The sequence below is a fragment of the Lepisosteus oculatus genome, chromosome 1 (genome assembly GCF_040954835.1).
Source record: "Lepisosteus oculatus isolate fLepOcu1 chromosome 1, fLepOcu1.hap2, whole genome shotgun sequence".
NCBI classification, from domain to species: Eukaryota; Metazoa; Chordata; class Actinopteri; order Semionotiformes; family Lepisosteidae; genus Lepisosteus; species Lepisosteus oculatus.
The window spans coordinates 56,707,964-56,734,402 of NC_090696.1; the positions used below are offsets into that span (position 1 = coordinate 56,707,964).

A 26,439-nucleotide genomic window follows, 5' to 3' on the forward strand; every position below is an offset into this window, starting at 1 on the left:
TTTCATAATAAGTAAAAACAGAAATACCTTAGTCCAAAACTATCAAAGCTTAGAGAGTAAGCCCAAATAATAAAAAAATGAGCCACCGGGTAATGTTAACAAATTGATGATGTTATGCGGTAGTTTATCTGTTTAAAACATTTGTATCATTACCATTTTTTAATATTACAGCTTCATTGATGATGAAGAAAACAATCACATTTCATTTTAGTGCATCATTTAAGGAGAGGTAATTATAATATTTTATTAGGTGAATAGCTGACATCAGTAAATATGTTTGGTCTCTTTGTAAGGTTCTACAACGTGTAATTTCCAAGTGTTAATACTGAAATTAATAGCAGACTGTGTCTCTCTGTCATGTACATAGATATCTTTCAGCCACATCTATCCTCAGTCCAATAAATGATTCACAAAGAAAAAAGCCTCCTGGCTTATCTTTAAAATTAAACATGTTGGTAATGCTTGGACAGGTTGCCATGGAAGCAGAGAGAGCATACTTTTCATTTATTTCTGGTGCTTTTTTTGGAGGGAATAAAGTTCTTCCAAATATGGGGGGAAAGACGTCATTTGGGTGCCTCTAGTGATGCGTAAAGACAAAAATCTTCTTTTGGTAGGGTCCAGAATTAGAAAGTTAGTGTACTACAATGAAAAGTACATTTAACTTAGCACAGTAAAGCAGAATGTTTCCAAAATAACAAACTATTCATACTTTCCTAGGTAATGTTGTTTGTTCCGTTGTCCTAACTTACGTATTAATTATACTCTGTTTTTTGCCTGTGTCTATTTATTTCATAAACTATTTACAATGAACAAACAAGTGCATCAAATATAACTTTTTGGCAAAGACAAGAAATCGCAGCACAGATTTAGACCACAGTAGACCACATATTACAAATGCAATGTTATTTAAACTTAAAATTGTATTTTTTTCTGATTGCTCCACGGCAATTATACCAGTAAACTTTGATCTGATGCAATTTTTGAGTTACAAGCATATCTTGTGACAAACATCGTAGCTAAATCTAAATCAACCCATTAATTGGAAATCATAGAGGGAAAGAGAGAATAAGGGGGTTGAACTGATTCTCGCTTGCCTGCTTCTTTAATTCTGACATGAATCACTGTTTTTTCCCCTTATGACCCTCCTAATTACGAATTACTCATTTTTCTTACCGACACGGGGACACAGGGGAGATGAAGGCAATAAAATGTATATTGGCTTTTCAAATCCCCTTCACAATCTTTGCAGAGCCCCACCCCGTTGTGCACCACTAATGACATAAGCCAGATCCGAATTACGTATCTCTTAACTACAGGGCTCAATCTTTACTCCTAGAAAAAACCTTTTGTAGACTGTGCTACTTAAAGCCCTACAACATGAATTATTTATTATTTTATGTGGTTTGCTAAAATGATCTGAAAAAAAATAAAGCCATGCACTTTGTGTTTAAAGCTTTGCATCTAGTGACTGCCATTCCTAGTTTTTCCACAGACATTTCTATACTTTCTTGAATCCCTCTGCACATGGTGCTTAGGAAAAACAAAACAACAATTGACAATGTTGATTTTCTGCAGGACAAAAATTCCCTTTTTACCTACCATTGATTGTGGCTATTTTCTTGGCAGTAATAAAACAAAAATAGATGGCAGTGTCCCTCTCTGTAACACTTTGTCATACATGAAACACTAATTTCTGCAAATAGCTTATTTATCAGAATTCCAGTTAAAACATCCCAGATAAGCATACAGCAAATATCCAAAACATGTTTTTAAGTTAATAATACTTTTTTACTTCAGTATGGCTGCATAAAGCACCTGAAGTGTTTATATACAAACCTTTTTCCACAACTAGAGCATTGTTTGAATGTGTTCAGCCACTTTGCAAAACACTTGGAATGAGGGGAACACTCAGGAGGAAAACTAAGGAGTGATTTATTCAGTGCATCTTGTGTCATCTGTTTTGCTGGGATTTGGCAGTAGCCCAGTGTATACTTCTTTAGTTATCATGAACCATAACAAAAATTGGATGAAGAAGATGCATCACCTTGTATATTTTTTTTAGTAAAAAGAGAAAATGCCTTCAGGCTGCCCTGAAGCCTGAGAACAGACACATCATGTCTGAATGTAGCAAATGGGCTGTGAGCTGATTGTAAATGTTCTTGTGACTTTCAGCATCAAGGCTTTTGTGACCTTCAGCATCATACCGTTATCTTTCCTTTCTGCCACTAAAAAGTAAGAACGAAAAATTTATTGAATATTATTTAAACAGACTGAGCTTTTTTTCAGAACCTGAGCATCCTATTCCATTACTTTCCTATTTGCAGCCTTTTGGGTTTTCTTCAGCCCTTTAAAAATAAACTTAGGTGGTTTTCAGTAATATTTTTTAAAAACTATCAACAAGACTTTTCTATTCATAAATCTTTCAGTGCATTTCATGGAAAATGCAAACATCGCCACCACTTTGATAACCTGATTCCATATACTTTTTTCTCACCAAAATAATAGTGCATTGGCTTGTTCATAATTAACAACGTATATACTTATGAAATTCTCAATTCCCTTACTGAACACCCTAATTCAGAAGATTGAGATTACCACCACTGAACCATCCATGATCTAACAAATTATGTACCATGAAGGAAAACGTTTACATTGTCCTACATAAGTTTTAGTCCTGTAAGTTAAAGGAATTAGAACATTATCCATTTTTAAATATTGAATTTAATTCTAGCTTACCAATACTGTATATTTTATACTACAAATCATTATAAATAGCTACAAGAAAACTGAAAACCTTCACAGGGACGTTATGCATTAATTTTCTAAAAGCTTCTTATTTATGTGCTATGTAAAATACAAATACTGTTTTGACCGAAATAATCTTTAAATATTAATGCTTATTTGGCAGAATTGTGAAATGTATGGAAAAACGTTTTTTTCTTATAATTAAAACTTTGCAATCACACAAATGAAGAATTCAAGAGCTTCTGTAAAGCCTCATCATCCATAATCAGAGAAATATAATGGTTATAGGACACAATGTATTGTGAACATAAGTTACTACTGCTGTTTCCTGTGCTGATATTTATTCTAAAATATTAGGTTCATCAAAATAATTTTAAGTCATAGGCTTTGGGAACGAAGATGAAAATGAACCATGCATACAAAGTTAAATAATGTGTCACCATTAGAGATTATAATAATAAAACATACAAAGATTTAACAGATTATAAAACTAACAATAAACAATGCTTTTACCTCCTGAAAGTTATGGGGTTGCAGTGTTCTTACCACAGCTTTATGTTGACATGTTTAGAACTACAACAATGAGAAAAGACTTTCTCTGCTTAGCATTTTGATACACTGGAGGTTGAAGAAGCTAAACTCTTCTACAAATTGGAACAGTTAAGTATATTGTAATACCAGTATCAGAATATTTAATATGACAGTCAATTCATATCTATCTACCATACTGTATGCATATTAAAAACAAAAATCAAAACAAATAAACTGTCTTGCCTGCATAAATCTGTTGCAATGGGTCTTATACTGTATGTTTCCATGAAACCCATACCAGTACTACATTAAGATAATATTATGATTTACATTTCTATGACTCACTTTTAAATGTTATTTAGCATGCTTATTTGAAATGTATATAACAGTAGTAGACAGCAAAACTGAATACAGTTTTGTTTCCAGCAACAACTTCTGTTTCATTATTGAATTAAAAAAAAATCATGTTTGGGAAATTACTGCAACCTTGTAGCTTTAAGGTTACATGTTTAGCAACAAATGGAAGGGAAGCAGAATTATTAAAATAGAAACACCTCTAATGTTTGTAAAGGACTGGCATGATCCTTCAGTAGTTTCTCAATAATCAATATACAGTAACCAGCACACAGTATTTGGCCATTATAAAGATGTCCCATTTGTATCCAATTGACATTCACCAGTCTATTTTAAGGTATCACTTGTTCAGCAATAATTACATAATGCTGGTGTACTACAGAAAAAAAATTCAAGAAACCAAATAATTTAAAGTGCTCTGTGGACTAATTCAGATAGTATGCAGACACTGCATTTTTGTTTGCTTGTGCAGGCTTGGTCCTTAACGGTGGACTCTTTTTCATAACATGACAATGTGACAGCATAATCACGTTCCATTGGGCCTTTGAAGTCACAATTACATAACAGTTTGTAGGGGTTTTGTGCAGTTACTGGGACAATTAATTGTAGCAGTAAATCACAAAATGATTCTTCAATGGCTATTAGAAAACCGACCTTGCAGAGCAACTCAGCAATGCACACACGGATACTAATACATGAGAATACATTTATCAACACATAAAATGTGCACATAAACAGAACAGATCTCATAGTGAGGGTTAGAAGAATACAAAATGTATATATTCAATCACAAACAGTTACAAATACAAAGAGATACATACATTCAGTATACCATTCTACACTAGATACTCAAAAACAAGTACATCACTGATCTGAATTAAATTGACATTAACTGGGGTAGAGGTAACAATTGAATTCTCGAGTGGCAATGTAGAAAGTTAAGTACTCATCCAATTTATATGGATTCAGATCTCCCACGGACACAAAGGAACAGCGACATGGTGTTGCTGCATCCAATTGGCGTCCTCTGGCTCGGTGACAGCCAGTCCTGGTGAGGTTGGAGGTGTGGGAGAAGGAGGGAGAGATTCCTGCTGCGGTGCACTGGCAGTGCATCTTTGAGGACCTGGCTAGCTAGTCCTGGCTGAACTAGCAGAGTTTATTTACATGAAAAGTGACTGCAGGTCCGACTAAGTCACAGGATTTAGACGGGAAGAAGACTGGTTAGTTCCTGATGTAGCGCTAGTCCTGAATACTAAGATTCAGCTGTCGACAGTTCCTACCATAGTTCACTCATTGATCAGGCGAGCACTCATAGTGGGTTACCGGAGGGTTACCGGTGGTTCACAAGGCTTGCTGCTGGGCTATACTCAGGCAGATCCTTTGGTTACGCACAGGCGACCTCCGGTCTCGACTCTTAGAACAAGGTAAAGTCCTGCCATTCACACACTGGCCGTCACATGATTGTCCGAGCTGAGTCTGAGAATGTCCTAGAGGGGAGCCTTCTGGGCCCTGTGCTGCCTCTTTTATCTGGAGGAGCTACAGTCGTTCATTGGTTGAAAGTTTCATGGGCATTTGAGACCCACGTGGGGTTACCCTACTCTACCAGTTCCTGACTGTCTGATCGAGGTGGAGGATGAGTAACAATGCTCTCTAATATTAGGGTTGTAAACAACTTGGGATGAGACTTTCCCTCGGAATCTCCCAGACAGAAAGGCGCCAGAGGTGACATTTCACTAAGGTGGCTGGAGAATCTCAGCCTCGGGAGCTGTTCCTTATCAGAAAACTCTATCAGACAGAAAAACACCTTAACTCGGAACTACAGTACATGGGATGGCCTCTATGTGTCCAGCACCACAGAGATGAGGGAGAGAGACTGGCATTGTAGCATTGCTTCTACAAGTTAATCTCAATAGATAGATCCAACTAAATTGAGAATTTTTCAATTAAATACATTCATATGTCTGGATATTAAACTGCATAAATATGTCAAAAGGCTGCATTTCATTAGATAGGTCTTAATATAATTCAAAGTGGATTTATAATCACCATTTAATTTAAATCAACAGCAAAAGAAAACACAGCCATGAAGATTCCAGGCAGATGTCGTAAAGATTTGGAAGGGGAAAATGTTTGCAGTTTTGATGTATACAATCATTTAAATCAGAAGTGTAAAACTCAACTCCTGAATCATATGGCCTTTTGAATTTATTTAAACCACAATTCCTTTTAAATGATTGTCATCTTATTTTATTACCTGGAAAAAATATCAACATTTTTATCCCAAGCCAAAAACGGATGGACAGCTATTGCACCTTGAGTCAAGTGCATCTTTCAAACCTTTCAAGCCCAAATAATTTCCTTTGACATACATGTTTAAAACAGCACAAAAAAACACAAAGAAATGTTGAAAAAATATTTTTGGGAAGATAAATATGCCAAATGACATCATGAGGGTGTATGTTCAACTTTTTTATTTTCTAGACCAAAGAATTTTTGCATTCCAGCTTCCAGTTTGGTAACAAAATAATCATTTTAACTTCTTAATTATGATTTGATTCAAAATTATTGTTAAAATGGTTTAAACACATCTAAAATATATCCTTTCATCATATTGTTTTAACAAACACAACTTTAAGAAATTACTTGAACATGTTCTAATTTGCACAGTCATTTGTTATAACTACTTTAGTATTAACTATAACGATAATGATAATGATAATGTTGCTTAATTAGCCCTATACAATTTCTTGCATTAGGAATTTGTCTTTTCGGATACTCCAGCTTGCTCTCCATGAGACACAGACACACAGACAGGGAGAGAAGCTTGGGGTCAGAGCGCAGGGTCAGCCATTGGACAGTATCCCTGGAGCAGTTGGGGTTAAGGGCCTTGCTCAGGGGCCCAATGGAGCAGGATTCCTCTGCCGGCTGCAGGATTTGAACCAGCAACCTTCCAGTCACAGGCACAGATCCTTAGCCCACAGAGCCACAGCTCCGCTATTAGCTTATGTTTCTCTCTTTCTAGAGAGTGTAGTACTTGACAAGCAATTTCTATTGCAGGTTATGTGGAGGGCCCAACTGCTTTTCTTGCATCTCACTTGGGAGCAGTTTTTTTATTCACAGCTTAAAGCTGCTTACCTTTCACTAGCTCTGGCCAGTGGGAGATCTGATCCATGCACGCATCTGCAACTGGGCTGGGTGCTGGGGCACCTCTATGCAAAGTGGCAATCAAAACATTTTAAGCATCTCATATCTAAAGAAATTATTAACTATATAATTATATTCAGGTACTGTAGCACAAACAGTAGTATAAGACTTTCTATTGATATGTGTACGGCTGTTTCACTGCTTGCAAATTTCTTTAGATACGCGATTCTATATTATATTCCCTATTAATCAAATTCTAAAAGTATGCTTTTGTTTACTCCGATAACGAGCGTATTCGCAGAAAAGTTTAAAACTATCACTCTTCTCACAAAGTATATCAATGTAATATGGTCAGGAGGAGCACGTAAAAACGTTTCCGAAATAACCATATGTAAGACTTTGATGCTTAAAATGTTTAGGGAGAAATGGAATACTGGTGTGTATTTTTTCCTTAAACTACCAATACCAGCAATATACAGTTTACATAATATGTTAATGTTCCTAAATTAATATTGTTTATGAGCATGTGAAAAGCATGGTGAATCAGAGATTCTCAAAACTTACTTTGTATATTTGGAAACGAATATGTGATTGGATCAACGAAATGGTGTTACTTTTTGTCAATAAAAAAATAATGTATTTTCATTTACAAAGAAGGTTACAAAGAAACTGGAACAGAGTAATACTTTGAGTTTACAGCTTGTCCAAGGTCATTCATTATTAATACTATTAGTAATATCTTCGGTAAAGACTTTTAATGCATAAAATATTTCTGCATAATTAAAATATTTATGATAAAGGTGGTAGGTTGTGTATTTTTGTCCAACTGAGCAATCTTGCTTTCATAAAATTTACCAACTTTTTAATGTTTAATGATCAACATGATGTAATACACAGTTTAAATTTAAAAGTCTAAAGAGTATACATCTTAAATTCTTAATTGAATAAAGATTGTCCCTCAGCAGTGATCGGGATTCAAAACCGGATGTTTTCTGGTGACAGCTCAAATGCTGTACATGAGAGGTTAAGCTTTATTAGCTTCACCTGGCAGTTTTACAAGGCGAATCCGGATACTATTAACATCATCTAATTTGCATGCGGTAAAATGCGTATGACGCGAACTGACAGGTTATGATGCGTTTTGATGCAACACGCCCACCGCGTTGAACCGCAGCGTACCAAGCTCGTTTTGAATGGCTGCATCTGTACATATCCCCCAAAGCACAGTAAAGTCCATCTTAAGGAAATTGACATCAACAGTCAGCGCTACATTTGGCGCAAGAGTAACAGTGATCATCAACCCTAGAATACTTAGAATAGTCCCTACTGTGAAGCATTGTGGTGTAGTGTGCTCTGAAGGTACCAGTTCTGTAGGGTTTGGGCATTTACTGGGACAATTATTAATTGTCGCACACAGACAGGTACTAATACACGAGGATACATTATTAATACATAGAATATGCATATAAACCTAACAGATCTTATCGAGAGGGTTATCAGAATACAAAAGGTATATATATTCAGTCAGTTACAAAGTGTTACACATATCAAGAGGATATACGTTCAGTATATCATTCATTTAGACCGTTTCGTAAATGAACTTGGTTATAACTTCTACATTAGATACTCAAAACAAGTACATAACTCTTAGGAATTAAATTGATATCAACTGGTTGGGATAACAATTGAATTCTCAAGCAGTAATGCAGTGAAGTTGAATACTCATCAAATCTCTGGGGATTCAGATCTCCTGCGGGCACAAACAAACAGTTTCAGGCTGTTGCTGTCCAATCCGCACTCTCTGGCTCGGTGCCAGGCTGTGCTGTGCGGTTTGCGATGGTGCGCTGCTGATACTCACTGACCGGCTAGTTAGTGTTGGCTTTAACTAGCACAGTTTGTGCACAGGAGAAAAGATGACTGTGGGTCCCAGCAGGTCAGGAAGAAGACCGGTTCGTTCCTGATGAAGCGCCAGTTCTGAATAGTGATTCAGCTGTCCACAGTTCCGACCTGTTCACGAGGCCTGCTGCTGGTGCTAACCTCGGGTGGATCCTCTGGTTACTCTCTGGCAACCTCCGCTCCAGACTCTTAGAACAAAGGAAAGTTCTGGCACTCGGACACACTGGCCGTTCCGTGGTTGTCCAGTCTGAGTCTCAGGATGGTCAGGAGGCGCGCTCCGAGAATGTCCTGCCCTTGGGAGCCTTCTGCTCCTGGGCCGTCCTGCCCTGGAATTCTCCTTTGAATTCCCTTTAGAAAAGTCCACAGAATAAGTCTACTACAGGCTCTCTGTGTTGCCTGTTTTTACCTGGAGGAACTTCAGCTCGTTGATTGGCTGAAAGTTCCATGGGCATCAGAGTCCCAAGTGGGTTACTCGGCCCTACCAGTCCCTGATTGGTTGATCAAGGTGAGATATGAGTCACTTACTCCTGACACTTAAGAATGCAGTCCAGATGTCCATCTGGGACTCCCTAGACAGATAGGCGCCAATGGATGACCATTGATCATGATAGCCAGGCTTAGCTAAGTGCATCCCCCTTTGGGAGCTGTCCCTTATCAAAAGAAAACATCTTTAAATCAGCCTGCATGAATAGTTTCTCTGTGGCTGCACCACAGAGATGAACAGAGAGATGAGGCCTCATTTGGGAAAGCACTGCAACACTTAATTCTGTCTTATTAACAAGCATTGCCGCTACAGTGGTGGCAGTGTAATGCAGGGGAAGTTTTGCTGTATCAGGACTTGGAAGTCTTGTGATGATAGAAGGAAAAATAGACGCAGCAAAGTACAGAGAAATCCTGGAGCAAAACCTGCTGCAGTCTGCAAGAAACATGGAACTTATGAGAAGATAAGATATTCTTCCAGTAGGACAATCCCCCACAACATACAGCCAAAGTCATGCAGAAGTTATTTAAAAAGAAAAAAAAGTGAAGGTTCTGGATTAGCCAAGTAAAAAAAACAAACCTCAGCACAATCAAGAATCTGTGGCAGGAGTTGAAAATTGCTGTTCACCAACAGTTCCTATCATTCAACCTGATAGATATTGCCTCAAAGAGCCTAATTAAGTGTGTCACAGCAAGGGGGTGAATACTTATGCAGTCAGTTATTTTCCATTTTATATACAGATGCAGCCATTCAAAATGCGTGGTAAAAACCCGCGGTACAGTAACCTACCCGCAGAGAACCGCGGTAAGTGATTGGCTGGCCAAAATGACCTACAGGGGCACTCGTGGTGCATTGGTTGGTAGTGAAAAGATTTAATCATTTAATGTCTTTACTGTGCACATTTTAATCCGCTTAGTTTTGAATATTTATATGGAATTTTACCACTAAAGGGAAATTTTAGTAGCTGAGCATAAAAAGAAGAGGAGCATAACACATCTGAAGGTCATAAACGATATTAATTTAGGAACATAAACATTACTGTATGTACATAAACTGTACTGTGTATGGCTGGTCTTGGTAGTTTAAAGAAAAAATACACACCAGTCTTCCATTTCTCCCTAAACATTTTAAGCATGAAAGTTTTATGAAACGGTACCCAAATATGTGATTGCTGTATAGAATGAATTTTAATTTTTAAAAATTATTTAACACGGAAATTAACCTGTTTACATCTTCCGCCTGAGAACAGTCACCCGTTGCTACCCAACACAGAAACACAGCCACTAACTAGCAAAGAGAGGACATTAGCTAGCCAATATGATAAAGAAATAAATGATTATTTCGTTTATTTCTTTTGCACATTTATTTGAACATTTCCATCGATTGTACAAGCACTTGGAAACTGTCCAATCCCTAGTTCATCAGGCATTTTCTTTTACACTGCGGGCATTCTCCTGGTCTGTGTCTTCTAGGATATAATGCCAGCGAACTCTTGTTTTTATGTCCACTATAACAGACAATCTCCTTTGCTTTTAACCGAGCGTTTAATAATTTCCTAAAATGAAAATGATTTACTTTATTTCCCTCACGGGATCAATAAAAGTATCTATCATCTGTCTAAACTATGGGACAGAATTCTGGGGTCTCCCCATACCATAGATTATGGTAGGGCTTCAGAATGGTGATTGGCTGACACCATCTGACACCCCTCTGATTGGAGAAAAAAGACGTGCTGGTTTGCTATACATACAGTACTGTACCAGGAAGAGGAATTCTTTCTGTTCGAAACGTGTATTTTAAAAGTTTAAGAAGTAAAAACCTTACAGTGACACAGATTTCATCATCTTTGTCTTATGCATAATAATGTTCACCGCTCTGTCTAGCAAATTAATAATAAACTTTATTTTATACAGCGTTTTAAACGAATAATTAGATTGCTCATAAACCTAATCACTTGCTTTTTCTTTTTATTTAGGCTCAGATTTCAACTATAAATCGTATTATTAATAACCATAATAACAACCAACCAACAAAAACAACCATATAAACATAATACCAACCAAAAACATAGATAACCACCACAATACAAAATCAAATATATCAAACCATTAAACTCTCGCAACTTCCTTCAATTAGCATAATCCCCTTATGCAAAACCAAACCCTCCTCCCATCCCAGTTTATCCTCTTTATCATAAACAAAATCCACCTCAATTTTCAACATAAAGCATTACACAAAATCAATACCTCAACACTCCATACTCAACAACGATAATTCACAAACAGCCAGAACATGTAACTCCACATTCCCAAACAGACCTCATTTCCATAACCCCGCCCCTTATGCAAAACCAACATTCCTCCCCTGTTCTCTCTCTCCCCTGGCGTTTGTAATCGTTTTTATTTTCAAATAAATGTTTGCAAAGTCATGTATTTTAAAAATCTTAAGATTTTTATATTTATGTCTTTAGTGGTTTCATTAGTGACAAAGGCTAAACTTTCTTGGAAAAATGTCTTTTATGTAAACCATGTTTGCTATTAATTCATTCAGGGCTAAAATATGTTCATTGTCGTCTAATGAAAGAAGGGTTCCTTTCGCCGTAGTTGGGTTGAAATTAGAAGCTTGCCAGGCCCGGATTGTTACACCAACGCATTAGCATGTTAAAGCGATTTCATTGAGGAGCCTAGCCTTTAACTAGTAAGTACTGTACTTACTGGGTTTTTGAGGGGGGGTGGTGTCTTTCTTTGGAAATCTCGCCTGCTTCTACTTTGAAAATACTTGTGAAACCGGTTTAATTAGTCACAGCCAGCACTCCTGCAGAGAGGGGGGTTGTACTTGCAGTGTATACAGTAGATGGGAAAGCCAGAGCCGACCTCTACGCCGCCCACGTGTTATGCTCTTTGTTAATGTCTAAGCCGGAACACATCATTATATCTCATTTTGTATTTCTTAAAAAAAAAATCGTTTGCCCAGCCTAACAATAGTATTATTGTTATTGTTTTTAACCTGTAAAGCGCTTTGAGGAGCCACCTTTAAAGGCGCCATATACAATAAAGTTCATTATTATTACTATTGTTAATTTGCTGGACAGAGAGGTGAACATTATTACACAGAAGACAAAGATAGCGATTTACGTTGGATTGTGCATTGTGCTGCTGTAATACAGTTTTAAATAATTAATAGTCTAAACAGTATCAGCTTTATTTATGGGTTTTAAATAAAGGCGATTTAAACGCGATTTAAATCAATATAAATGTTAATATTTAACGCCTTGGTGACTATTCATTGTTATTAAAATGACTTAAATTTGATCATGTTGTGATATTTAGAAATATAAATTTGTTTGGTGCGAGTGAGGTTTTATTTAATCTCTGACTAAGGAAACGTTTAATTTTTTCAAAGAAATGTTTGTTAAAAAAAACCTGTAGGATTTGATCACAGACCATGTGACATGGGAGTCAGGAACCTAACCCACAGCGCCACCAGCAAAGTCACGTGCAGAGTGCTGAAAAAGCACTACAGAAACATTATCAACAGACAATGTACTATTCTTGTGTTGCGGTACATGAATATAATTATATCATTATTAATTTCTTTAGATACGCGATTCCATATTATATTGCCTTTTAATCAAATTCTAAAAGTATGCTTGTTGACTTCGGTATCACGTTAGTTAAAACCTTCGATGCTTAATGTTTAGGGAGAAATGGAATACTGGTGTGTATTTTTTCTTTAAAGTACCGAGACCAGCCATATACTGTATGTTTAAGTTCCAAAATTAATATCGTTTATGGCCTTCACGCGCGTTGCAGTATGCTCCTATTCTTTTTATGCTCAGCTACTAAGATTTCCCTTCAGTGGTAAAATTCCATATAAATGTTCTATACTTAAACGGTTAAGACATTAAATATACATATACATACTGTATACAGTACAGTTTGCATACAGTAATATGTTTATGTTCCTAAATCAATCTCTTTTATGAGCATGTGAAAGGCATGGTGAATCAGTTCTAAAAAATTACTGTACTTTGCATGATTGGAAACAAATGCGTGATTGCGAAATGCTGTGGTGTTACTTTTACAAAGACGGTCAATGAAAAAAAGAACGTGGACAAAGGCAATACTTTGTTTACAGCTTGTCCAAGGTCATTCATTATTAAAACTATTAGTAATATCTTCGTTAAAGACTTTGATATCAACAGCTCAAACATGAGAGGTTGAGCTTTACTAGGTCCACCTTGCGGAAATTCCGGATACTTTTATTTTAATTGCGGTATTATAGGAGAGTTTACGGTAACTCGCGGTAGACCGCGTAAAGCGCACCGCAAAATAATGCGGTATCGCATGCGCATTTTGAATGGCTGCATCTGTATAATCAATTTAAGAGGATCTGTAGGAATTTTGTATTCACTTCAATATTAGAGATATCTGATTTCTGTCAATCAATAGTAAAATCTCCCAGTTAAATATATCATGAATCCTTATTGTAATACAATAAAATGTAAAAAGTCCAAGGGGGTGGAATACTTTTGTTAGGCACTGTACTCTTTTGGGGCAACCATCCATCTTCATACAGTCTCACCAATAGTTGAGAATATACTCCGTTTTCAATATAAAAAATAGTATCCGTTCTATATAACAATTTGTGTTTTTGAAGAAATTTGAAAGCTGCATAAAGAAAATAAATATTTATTTCTATTAAACTACAAAAACACATTTTTCTGAATACCCAATTACTAGTGTTTTGGTGGCAACTGCATGCAATATATTATAAATTTATGCTTACATTGATAAATAATATACTTAAATTAATGAAAGTTTGCAAGTTTAGTCCAAGAAATCATTTCAATAAAGCATGCTTTGCACTAGGTGAAGATATCACTGCTTTTGACATTTGGGAAAAACACTGATTACTCAATGACCTGTATATATCTGTTCATAATGTTTATAAAGTGTTGCATAACTGTGTTATTGATTATTTAAAAAAAATTATCTTAATCCTGGTCATTATTCTTTTATCAAGCTGTTCGAGAGTATAAAAGAACTGTACATAATGCTACTGTACATAATTCTTGGCATTCCCTGACTTTCAATTAATCTTTAATTTTCTTGTATAGAAATTAAATTAATAATCTTATATAATAGTTTTTATCTTACTTCATTTATATGATTGATTCGATAATCATTATTGTGCAATTATAACCATCTATCTCATTGCAATTGGTTACATTAGTTATTACCTGCCATTATTTTTGTAATAATAACAAAATGATAATGAAGAAGAATTATAAACTCTATAATGATAGATGCTTTACTCAAGCTTACGGGTACTCTGTATTTCCAAACAGACCTGGACCAAAAACAGTTCTTTAAGTATTTCAGGATTTGAAATACAGAGAGATATGTTATTAAAATATACTGTGTATTTTTATTTGAAATATGTTTAGAGTTGGAAAAAATGAAGTGACTACATGCATGGAAATTAAAAAAATGAAATGAGCAAAGTCAACTGTATCTGATAAATTGTGAGGTGTAGAAATTCCACCAACTGACATGTATGAATTAAGCATCTGAAGTCATTCAAACACAATATCATACAGATATTGCCATACAGATATAGTTTGCAAATGCATCTTTACATATACCAGATAACTGTTACTTTTCAAGTATAAGTCATAAGGTATTTTGTCCAAGAACTAACATTTTAGTCCTTGTAAATTCAATTTAAAACGTACAGTATTTGACAGTATTTCTCAAAAGTATTGACACAGGCCTAGTTCCAACTTACACGGAATGTATCTCTTATTTTCAAAGGATTAATAATACAGTATATACAGTGGGTATAGAAAGTCACCACCCCCTTTCAAAATGTGTACCTTTTGTTGTATGACACTGAAAATAAAAACAAATTCAATTAGACTTGTTCCATTTTTATTTACACATAGTAACCCACATTAGCCAAGTGAAAATAAAATTCTAGAACATTCTGAAAATTAATATTACAACTGTAAAATACCTTATTAATAATACCTTATTTGGATAAGTGAACACCCCTTACAATTGCATTTGTAAACTTGCTCAGGAATAACCAATCACCTTACAGGTCATACAACAAACTAATTGGCTCCCACCTGTGATCAATTGTGGTGATTTTTGATTAGTTCAGAATAAAAGCAGCTGTTTCTAGAGGATTCCAGTGCTTGGAAGTGCATTTCAAAGCAAAGAACTGACTATGGGCAGAAAGGTGTTTTCAAAAGAACTTCGAGATGAAGTTATAGAAAGGCACAAGTCATGAGATGGATATAAAAAGATTTCAAAGCCTTTAAGTATCCCATAGAGCACAGTCAAGACCATCATTAAGAAGTGGAAGGCGTATGGCACCACCCAGACCTTGCCTAGATCAGGCCGTCCCTCCAAATTGGATGACCAATCAAGAAGGAGACTGATCCGAGAGGCTACCAAGAGGCCAATGGCAACTTTGAAGGAGCTACAGGCTTTTATGGCAAAGACTGGTCATTGTGTGCCTGTGACAACAACATCACAAGCACTCCACAAATCTGACCTGTATGGGAGGGTGGCAAGAATAAAGCCACTCCTTAAAAAAAGCCACATCAAGTATTGTGTTTATGTTTTGCTAAAAAGCATCTTAAAGGTTCTGTGGCCAAGTGAGACCAAAAACGAACTTTTTGGCCTTAATGCAAAACTACATCTGGCAAAAACCCAACAGATCTTACCATCTAAAGAACACCATTCCTACAGTAAAGCATGGTGGTGGCAGCATCCTGTTGTGTGGGTGTTTCTCTTCAGCTAGGACTGGGGGACTTGTCAGGATAGAAGGGAAATTCTTGAAGAAAACCTGCAGCCCTCAGCCAGGAAGTTGAAAATGGGAAGATGGTTCACCTTTCAACATGACTATGACCCAAAGCACACCGCCAAAGCAACCACACAGTGGCTAAAAGATAGGAATGTGAATGTACTTGAGTGGCCTAATCATAAGGTGGAATGGGTAAATATTCCAACCTCTAGGTGTGCAAAGTTGGTAGAGATGTATCCAAGCAGTCTCAAGGCTGTAATTCAAGAAAACGATGCTTCTACCAAGTATTAACTCAGGGTGGGAGAGGTTATTCAACCCAGTTATTTTTTTTTCCCAGAAATGTTGTTTTCTTTTTTTACTTGGATGTTGCAGGGTACAATTTGTAAATAAAACTGGAAAAGGTTGGATTTTATTTGTCTTCTTTTGGGACTTTAGGGAAACAAAAGGTGAACATTTTGAAAGGGGGTGGTGACTTTCTATACCCACTGTATCTATCATGGTACACACAGTACATAATAATGTAATTAAGGCTGCTTTGTGTGAAATGCTACACATAGCAGTAACAGCAGTAACAGCACAGCATAGCACTAACAGAATATATTACTAACAGTAATATGCATTAATTTAATACTATATCTCACATTTAAATTCACCTGAACTACACAAGCTTTTTAAGATGCAAAGCAGCTTTGTGAATATACAATTTTATTTAGGAAATATATTTAATGCCAATGAAAGATAACGGTATGAAAGATATAATACCAGTTACCTTACATTGGCACTATTTCAACATTTATCTTTTTCTGTTATTCATTTAGGTGCACACATTTATACTTTAACTATTATTATAACTGTTATAATCTGTCTAATAATTATCACAAGCTCTTTCTACAGAAGGGCTCAGAAAACATGAATATTCTCATTCTTATCTGTAGTGAAGTTGACTGACTTCACTACTTTATACATTTTCTACTCTATATTAACTAGAAGACTGGCACCATATTAATACATTTTTAAACAATAATGCAAAAAACAGCATTTACAAATATTTATTTAACTGCTGGTCTTGTCAAATCCAAGTATATCCGACTATGATCATCTCCAACGAAAGATATCCAATGGAGTTTTGATAAGCTTCAATGTTATACTATTTCTTACCTAAAATCATCAGCAATTAGCACAGACACTGCATTTAAAATTAGCCAGATAAACAGCATCCAGCACTAATGAATGCTTTACATTGCCTGAATTATTCATTAGGAGCTGTACGTGTAATGCAATGGCAGCACGATGCACACCACTAGTTCCCTAAAGACTGAAACTGTCAGGATAGTATTTTAAATACGATCCCGAGTTCAACCCAGACCTAAAACAACAAACAAAAATGACAAGCAATTGTTGCAAGTGGTAAAATCCCTTCAGATACAGAAAACTATTTTTCAAAGCTGTGTCATTTTCTGAAAACAAAGCTGTTCAAAAACATTACTGTTGCATTATTACTTGCCCATTTAAACACCGTAGATCTGCATAATGCTAAATTTGGCTGGGCAACTCTGCATGTCAAGCAGACTGGAACAATCAGCACAATAATATCCACTTAACATCTGTTCCCACTGCGTGCTCTTTTCCCGAACATTCAGGTCTCTGCAGTGTTTACAATTTCCTGAGAAGTGTAAACTATAGCGTTAGATGCTTGCAGCATAACATGTTTACCCCAGCCCTTAATATGGAGACCTTTAGTTAGCTTGTGAAATCAATATAATCAATTTGAGAAGAGATGAATATAACCTTTTTAAAAACACGCCATTTTTATAAGCCATACAAAATCTGCAGTATGAAAAGAAAACAACAACATTAACCCAGCAGTCAATGCTTCTTATTGTGCTTCCACTATGTACACAACACATGCTCCATTTTAAAATTACTAACAGTTCAAAACCTATATCCTACCTTTATCTGCCAGTCAAAGTCCTGCAGCTGTGTTGAAGAAATTGCATTTGTTTTTTCAACCAATGCTTGTCGGATTTCCTCCTTTCTGCCCTTCAGGCAAGTCAGAATTGCTTCTTGATAGCCGATGTCAAGCCAGTTTATTGATTGCTGCACCTACACATTTAACACACACAACAATTCGATTTTCATTTTATTGCAACAATGTGTATTTTAAATCAGTATTGTCTAAAGATTTTGTTAGCACAGTGCAGCCACATTTCTGTTTACAGCTATAGCTATTTAACTTCTTCAGCAAGGCAAAGATAAAGACATTTTCCAGATAATCAGTACATTCAGAAATATCTGTTATGCTATGTCTGTATTTAAATCTATATTTAAATTTAGATCTCTAATTTCTATTAAAAATACCCTAGCCTAAAGTTTATATGTAAAACAAATACTTTGACAAATGTGAAACTAAATTTCTGTCATTACTACAAAAAATCTTAAAACTATACTCATTTTAAATATAATGCAGGCATTGTGTTCTGGGAAAATAACCGATTGTCACAGGTGTACATCAAATACAGTTTCATAAGTAAAATGGCAGAGAGAAAAAAATGCATTAAACTCAAATAAATTAAGCTGTCCTCATTTTCCAAAACACTCCTAACTATCTGTGTCAAGACAATTGAGTAATGTGACTAATTAATAATTGACAGAAGCAACACAAGAAAGAATAGCTTCCTGCAAGAACATAGACAAGGCAAAGGAAAGTTTCACTCTGAGAACAGAACTAAAGGTTTATAGGGTTGACAGGGTTCTGGGTGACAAAATGACAGGCACAGTGGCACGGTTTTGAGCATCTGTAGACAAGCAGTTACACTCCAAACAGCATGACTGTAAGCCAGCTGCTACAGTGATTTCTTACAGTGGTAGTCCTGGCATGGTTAACAGAGCCCCCAAACCCTACACTTTACTATAGTACTGTATATAGTTAACTATGCACTTAGCATCGCCAGTTTGCCATTAATACCAGCACACTAAATGTACAGTACGGTCATATTTTTTTTTCTATTATTATTGGTATCCTATGATTTCCTACTATACCTTATACTGTGCAATCTATTTGTGTGCATGTGTTCAAACTAGTTAAAAAAAGGGCAAAAAATAGTGTTGAGCAGAAAAGCAGCTGGTCCACTCCTCTTGGGATTCACAAAGACCACAGAAGGACAACAGAATGAACACTAGTTTAGAGAGAGGAGAACAGAAACATACCCTCAAAGTAAACTGAAATGAAGGGAAAAAATATGTTCTGAAGAAAAGGCATTTGATCATTGTGGAATTTGATCATTTTGGCTTCTGTTATAATAGTTAAGGACCTTTGTACTTTGTTATGGCATTTATTAGAGAACTAGTACCACAGGCATACTGTAAGTGTATCCAAGTCACACTGTGCATAAGAAAATTTCTGCAAATGAATGCAACCGTTTAAACATTTTGCAAGCCATTAGCCATCACTTCAAGGGTATCTCAGCTGCCAAACAACCTCATTAGATTTTTTTTGGATGCAATTGCAGTATACCCCACCAGCAAAAGACTCCAACAGTAACTGGAGAGTCATCATTAAGCAAGAGCAGTCAGGTGCTCAGTCACTCAGTCATAGCAGTCATATTTGAAAGCACTTTAGAAGAATACACCCAAAAGTGCTTTATTACAGAACACTCCCAAAATGTGTATCGAGGGACCAGGAACAACGAACTTATTTCATTGTGAAGATTTAAGTGATCAAATTTGTATCTTTGGAAATAATTACTTCTTGGCAATCATATACTCTGAGAAGAAACAGAGCTGATTCTTTCAGGTTTAGTGATCACACAGTGGTTGTTTCACCTCTAAGCCAGGAAGATGGGCCCCTGCTGGAAATGATTCAGTCTGCTAGTTCAATGGTTAGTTTGAATGCACACCTGCCTTCACAACAGTAATATAGTTCCAGTGAGCACTCTGCGTTCTGCATCCTAATCACTATGTTGCTAAGCCTTTCCAGCAGCACATCCAACATTTCAAGTTGGTGTTTACTAGCACCTTCCATTACTGTTTCTGTTTGTTCTTTTTTAAAAACTAGACAGGGGGCTGTAGTAATCAGAGAAAATAAAAATCTTAATGAACTACACATGCACAGGTTTTTCAAGCTTTTTCAGGTGGTTCAATCTGGCTTATTATGACACAAATTTTGAATCCTTTTTCAATTTTATTCAGCAGGACTCCCAAATGGCTTAAAACATAAAGGCCTCCTTTTCCAGCAAGGTTGGGCCCTACATCTCTGATTCCACTACTTTTAACTTGATGATTTGCTTTGCAAAGCAGGTGGTGTGACCCTGCACATTTCAGAAAACTAAAGCACCTACCCTTCATCTCTCTTGTGCTGACTGTCAAGGCCAACTGCTGGATACCAACTGAGGGTTTGTAACTGGAAAATAATTAGCAATGCTAAAAATAATACTGATATTCTCACCTCCTCGTCAGACATTTTCTTTCCAATCGCTGTTCTCAATATTGAAGAAAGTGTATCGACTAACTCCAGCCATTCCCTCAAGCTCCAAACACTGCTGTAGTCATGCAGTCGAGGAGGATCTCGCCCACACACACCATCTATTACTCTGTGAAGAAACTGGAAGAAAAAGAAAAAAAACTGTTAATCACATCCCAGCATTCTTAATCCTCAAGGTTACACTGTCCAACTGCACTCTGACAGTTATGGGTCAAGGTTTCATTTTTTAACCTGAGCTTCATCAAAGGCAAATTGTGAGTGGTGCTGTGGACAGATTTTAGATTTTCTTTGCAGATGAATTTAAAGTATCTCAGAACCTGTAAGGCAAAAGGTGAAGCAGGCAGCACCATTTAAGAAGAGATAAACAATTCCCTTCTAGAAAGAATCTAATTGGAATATCATCAAACCTTAGATTCACATAAAATTGTTTCTGACAGCAATACATCTTGTCTTATTTTCGCTTTACATTGAGGAAGACATGAAAGATTTTACAACTCACTAAGAGGCTTATTATGATCTTGAAACATTGTGTCTCTCATTTTGCTATGTCTTATTCTGTTTAGGAAAAATTAGTGTTCAGTTTTATCACCCTGCACATGTATAGCAAGAAAGAATACACGTGAATGTCTTTTTTGGTCCAATTTGCAAGACCTTTCATTTTTTGAGTGAATCTCAGCTAAAAAAAGCAGTCAGCTATTGAACATGGCTTCACTCTGAACCAGAAACATAAATTAATTTGAACATGATTTCAGAGATAAATAAAAAAAAGGAAGAAATGCAAGTAGAACACATTTTTAAAAATCTGAGAAGAACAAAAATAAATATTGAAACATGGTGCAAGAAAAAGGGCTGCAGTTGACATGGCAGCTATATTACAAGGCAGTTCATGGACATCCCTCATCAAAGCACATCTGCAAAGCATGGCAAACAGTTACTATGGCAACAGCTTTGGCAAAACATTCACTAAGAAAATTACTTTGGAGGTTAGTATTTTCTGTTATTAGGGTCTAATTGGGTACTTTATGAACATTCAATTAATTGCTTATGTATCATAAGTTTAAACTACAGTGTATTAATATTACCAATAAATGACACCATGTGCAAATTAAATAAAATGTACATCAAATACTGATTTCTAGCAAGTGTAACTATATTTTTACATTTTTTATAAAAAAAATAACTTCTTTGTCAGACAGTAACTATCATCCTGTAAATAGTTCTGACAGATTACATTTACAAATTAGTAAATAAGCATATAAAGCACGTATCTGAATTTAAGGTGCACTACAAGCATAGCATGCTTCTTCACATTTTTGTTAACATTATACAATACTTTTTTTTAAAGTAATTCACTATATTATCCTAACTGTAAAATCACCAGCAACATTAACAGCTGTTAAAAAGCATTCTTAACACATAATGTATTTTAAAATTTAAAAAGATTACTATCCCATTGACCATGATATATCTTGGAATATTCATAAACAACAAAAACAACTGACATTTGATCTGTGTGTGTTGGTGGGGCTTTTAATGTTTAGCTGACACTGAAAAAAAAATCCTCAATTAAAACATCAACTCCTACTCTGGGAAAACTAAAAGCCTAAATATGTTTAACAATAACCATTTTATTTTTTAATTCATGAAAAAATAGTGCTCCTTTTGAAATGCTTCACAGTCACTACATTTTTCAAAAGATCACTTGTGCCCCCTAGTGTTTTCACTACACCACTTTAGTAAATATAAATATATATACTGATTCTGCTATTTCTATTTCACATTCTACTTTTATTTAATTCAATATCTTTCCAAAGGAATGTTTTATTCCTATAAAGTTCCTATTTATTAGAAAAAATCCTGACAATCATAATGTCTACTTTAGATACAAGGAGTTTGGATATGGCAAAAAAAACACTCTCTCCTAAAAATATATGACTTTTGCCCTATTATGTAACCCCATTACTGTAAAGGGTAAAGAGTAACAAAAGGCCATTTGCTCAACACAGATCTACCACTTTCAATACTTTCCGTAATCTAAAAGAGATCCTAAAAAAGGAAGCTGTTTTCTTTCATATTGTTACAGTTAGGTGGGAGGTAGTCAAACACCTACTGTAGCTAGTGTCAACATTTCTGGTTCTCTTCAAAGCAAGAAAGAAACTGAAGTGATAACAGAGCTGCATTGGGTCTGAGGCACATTGATCAAAGGAATCCTGTTTACTTTGGTTGATTAAATTTTTGGTAAATAATTAAGGGTCTTGCTATTTTGTTGTTCTTAGTAAACTCTGATTTCTGGTTAAAAATGGTCTCTTCTGGTCATTGGATGCATTTTTAGAATAGATTTCCATGTATTTTGTAGCATCCAGATTTAACTCTAGATTAGATTTTGTATGGTATAGAATGCATGTTAATTATCCCTACTTTTGGCCTGTTAGTCATTATGTCATGTTTGTAGAGTAAATTGTATGTTGTGTTTCGTCTTATGTGTTGTTTAGTGTGTCACTGTCATTGTTAATATTTGTTTAACCCCGTGTGACCAATTTATTACTCTTTTCAACAAAACTGTGCCAGAATTTGGGTGCCTGGAGTAAATTTAAGTAATGATTGTGTGGCACTACATGCGAGGGAAGTGTTCAGTGTGAATGAATGAGCCGCAGCTGTGAAGGCTCTTTAAAGGCACACTGTACACCTCCTGAAGGACGAGCAGGGCACCCCCGGAGTGGGAGGATCATTACACCGGCAGACCCAGAGGTGATTGTACCCGAGCATGAGGCTGTATTTCTTTTTATTTTCTTTTAGCCTGTCCCTTTTTCTTTAAGCCTGTATGTCTACTGGGACAGGCTGACCTTTTTCCACATTTTGAATTTTTATTTTGGCCTTGTGCTCCCTGCCTGCTCTCCCAGACTGGACCCCTTTAACTAGGGTAAATCCAGTCTGGTCCCCACCACCAAGCGGAGTTTTTTTCCAGGCTGGACCCCATTAGATAGGGTAAGTCCAGTCTGGGCACCACTCTACATTATGGTGCAGTGCCGCACTTACTTAATGGTACATTTTTGTATTTTTACTTTTTGTTTTGTTTTCTCCTGGTTCTTGTTAACCACACTTATGCCCCTTCAGACGGGACGTTGAATTATACCGGTACTTTCCACGGCTTCTCTAATTCCCGCATTGCTACAATTGGACGAATCATTACAATATGGTGCTTATGATTATTTATTTTATGATTTTATTCATATTTTAATTGTTAATTAAGATGCTCAGTCTTTTTCTGGTATTTTGTTGTATTCTCCATTTTCTTAACCCCCTATTTATAACGATATATTCATTTTGGCTGCTTCTTCAGTAACATAGCTGGGTTGCCGTCTGATCCCTGCATGGTGGTGTATCTGTGTTCCAGCAATGTACTGATCTGATCCAGCTCTCTTTCCTTTGACCATGGGCCTCTTTGCTGTTTTAATTGCAAATTATACCTTCCCATTACTCTCTGGGTACCCCGATGATGATGTTTTGGGTCTGAAATGCCATACTTTGCTGAAGACTATAAACTACTCTGAGTTCCAAACCACTATCTGGAATGCCATGTCTTTCAAAATTTTAGACTTTCTAAGAATTGCCTTTGTGTTCTTTAAATAGTTTCCCAAAAAGGTTTAGAACTAGTCCACTGTAATCAAATACAAATTAATCTGTTCATAACTTTTCAAAAGGAAAAACCACTGCAGATGGTGCATTGTTCTATGTATGACTGCAGTTGTGTCTCCATACCTGGCCAACAGACACATTCACATGCTCTGTTCAAGCAACCCTCCATGAAATCGTGATACCTGATGACTGAATTCTGTGCGTTACGTCTCTTTTGAATGAAGCTGGAACAACAACCCTTTATTTTTTAAAGATTACCCTATTCTGCACACAAAGCTCATCTCTCCAGTTGCAATATATTTTCACATACCTCATATTTCACATAACTCCAGTAGTTCGTGTTCTTTGACCTCAGGCTATCTCTACGATATCATCTTCTTTGGAACTTGGAGTTCCTTATTCTGTTCAGTGACCTTCTGGATGGACTTTAAAAGCTTTTTTGCGTATGATTTGCTTCAGTGGCTCACATGTCTCTAAAATGTGGCTGTAGAATTTGGTAGCTCACCTTCCTCAGAGACCGTCAAATCCCTTTTACATCTATTGGTCTAAGGCATCTGTCAGATGGAAGCTCTTTTCCTCTGATCAACCAAGGAAAGGTCAATTCTTTCAGTTGGAGCTGTCAATTTGCATTCAATTTAATTGTGCACCTGCTGTATCTGTCAAGGAACCTCCTCTTTTTCACAGCTACTGTAAAACATTGTGTTTTCGCTCTTTTATTTTTAGCATGGAATAAACCTATTACTTGTTCCTTGTGTACATTGATACTTAAAATGTTGCGCTTTGTACTGTGATCAGATCCAGAGTCTTTATGGCAATACTTCCTAGTACAGACAGGTGCATTTATGTTGACTACAATGAATAACAGTTTGTATTCTATGTTGTTGCAGGAGTATTAGTATAAGAAGCTTCCCAACATGCTTAAGGGTGCTTAAGCATGATTATATATCAGTAAGATCGGTTTGCACCTCTCCAAGTGAAGCCTCCTATCAAGTTCACTGAAATAACGTTACAGCTGAAACCATAAACAAGCAGGCAACAAATTGTCTTGTTTATCAAAAGTATGATTGCATAAAGAACTGATAAAAAAAATAATTTACCAAATTCTGTTGGCCTTGAATTTGATTCCTGGATTGTGATAACGCCCTTAGATTGAAGTTTCAGGGTGACACAGAGGTCTCTCATCAATATCCAGATCTGTTGCTTAAATATTTGATTGCTAGAATATTTTTTTCTTTCTCACAGCATCACTTCTATGTAGTGAGTCTATGATTGAGTTTTCTACAACACCTATAAAATCTGTCCATATGCTGGGCATTCTCATTCTTCCACTCATGTTTTTCCATAGTATTTGCACTGTTCAGGACTATTGAGGGTGCTACAGACCTGTTGTCTCTTTTGCTACTGCTTACAGTTGCAATGTTATTTGTTCTTCCCAAGATCACCTGAAATTACATCGACACACACCGTATGTTGACATTACTCCAAGACCTGGAATCAGTCAAGACTTGGAAGCTCAAGGAACAACCTCCCAGGTTACCACCATCACAGACAAGTGAAAATCAGGCACCAGTCAAAAGATCTTCAACCAGTCAGTCAGTGTAACTAAAAACAGTAGAAAAAGAGAAGTGGTGGTTGTTATAGGCTCTGTTCTCAGAAACACTTCTCCTGAGATTTGCATCTGGGAATCATCAACTGTATGTAATCTCTCCCTGGAATTATGGTGGCTAGTACTCTCCAGAGAGCAAACAGGCTCTTAAGAGCAGGTAAAATCCCTGTAGTCCTTGTTCATGTTGGGACAAACCACACTGATAAAGAACCGGCATGCTTTCTATATGAAACAAATTAAAAGACCCTACATGACTACCTGAATGGCAGGATCAAATCAGTGGTGATTTAAGAAATTGTGCCTGCATCATGCAAGGGTGAAGAACTGCAAACACTAATCTGAAAATGTATCACATCTACAAGAGCACTGTGTGCTCAAGAAGACTTCAGTTATGTCAGTCATTGAAAATCTTTTTATAGTAAAGCAATGGATTACATACATGGGTACAAATGAGCTTGGGGGTGTTATGAGTAAAAGACAAAAAAGAATGCAGAAGGAAAACAGACTACTGTAGGTATTTAAGTGTTTGGACCCCATGCAATCAATGTCAAGAATAAAATGCAAGAAACAGGAGCTACTGTATTATCTTGTAACTATGATGTAATTGGAATTTTAGACACATTGCTTAAGGAAAGTGATGAAGGAAAACAGCATGAATGGGTTCATAGCCTTTGGAAGAGACATGAATGTTGGAAGAGATGGAGGTGTAGCAGTATAAAATAAAAACAGCATTCAGGCATACTGAAGAAC

At 36.2% G+C, this 26,439-nt stretch overlaps 1 protein-coding gene across 1 annotated transcript in view; it reads right to left on the reverse strand.

Moving 5' to 3' along the window:
* The window catches only part of commd8 (COMM domain containing 8), a 59,214-nt gene that overhangs the window by 20,230 nt on the left and 12,545 nt on the right, over positions 1–26,439 (reverse strand). Inside the window, exons 2-3 of the mRNA XM_015345168.2 lie at positions 20,412–20,567; positions 17,918–18,070 (exon numbers count right to left, since the gene is read on the reverse strand). Of these exons, the coding sequence (XP_015200654.2) occupies positions 17,918–18,070; positions 20,412–20,567 (309 nt within the window). The remainder of the gene's footprint in view (positions 1–17,917; positions 18,071–20,411; positions 20,568–26,439) is intronic.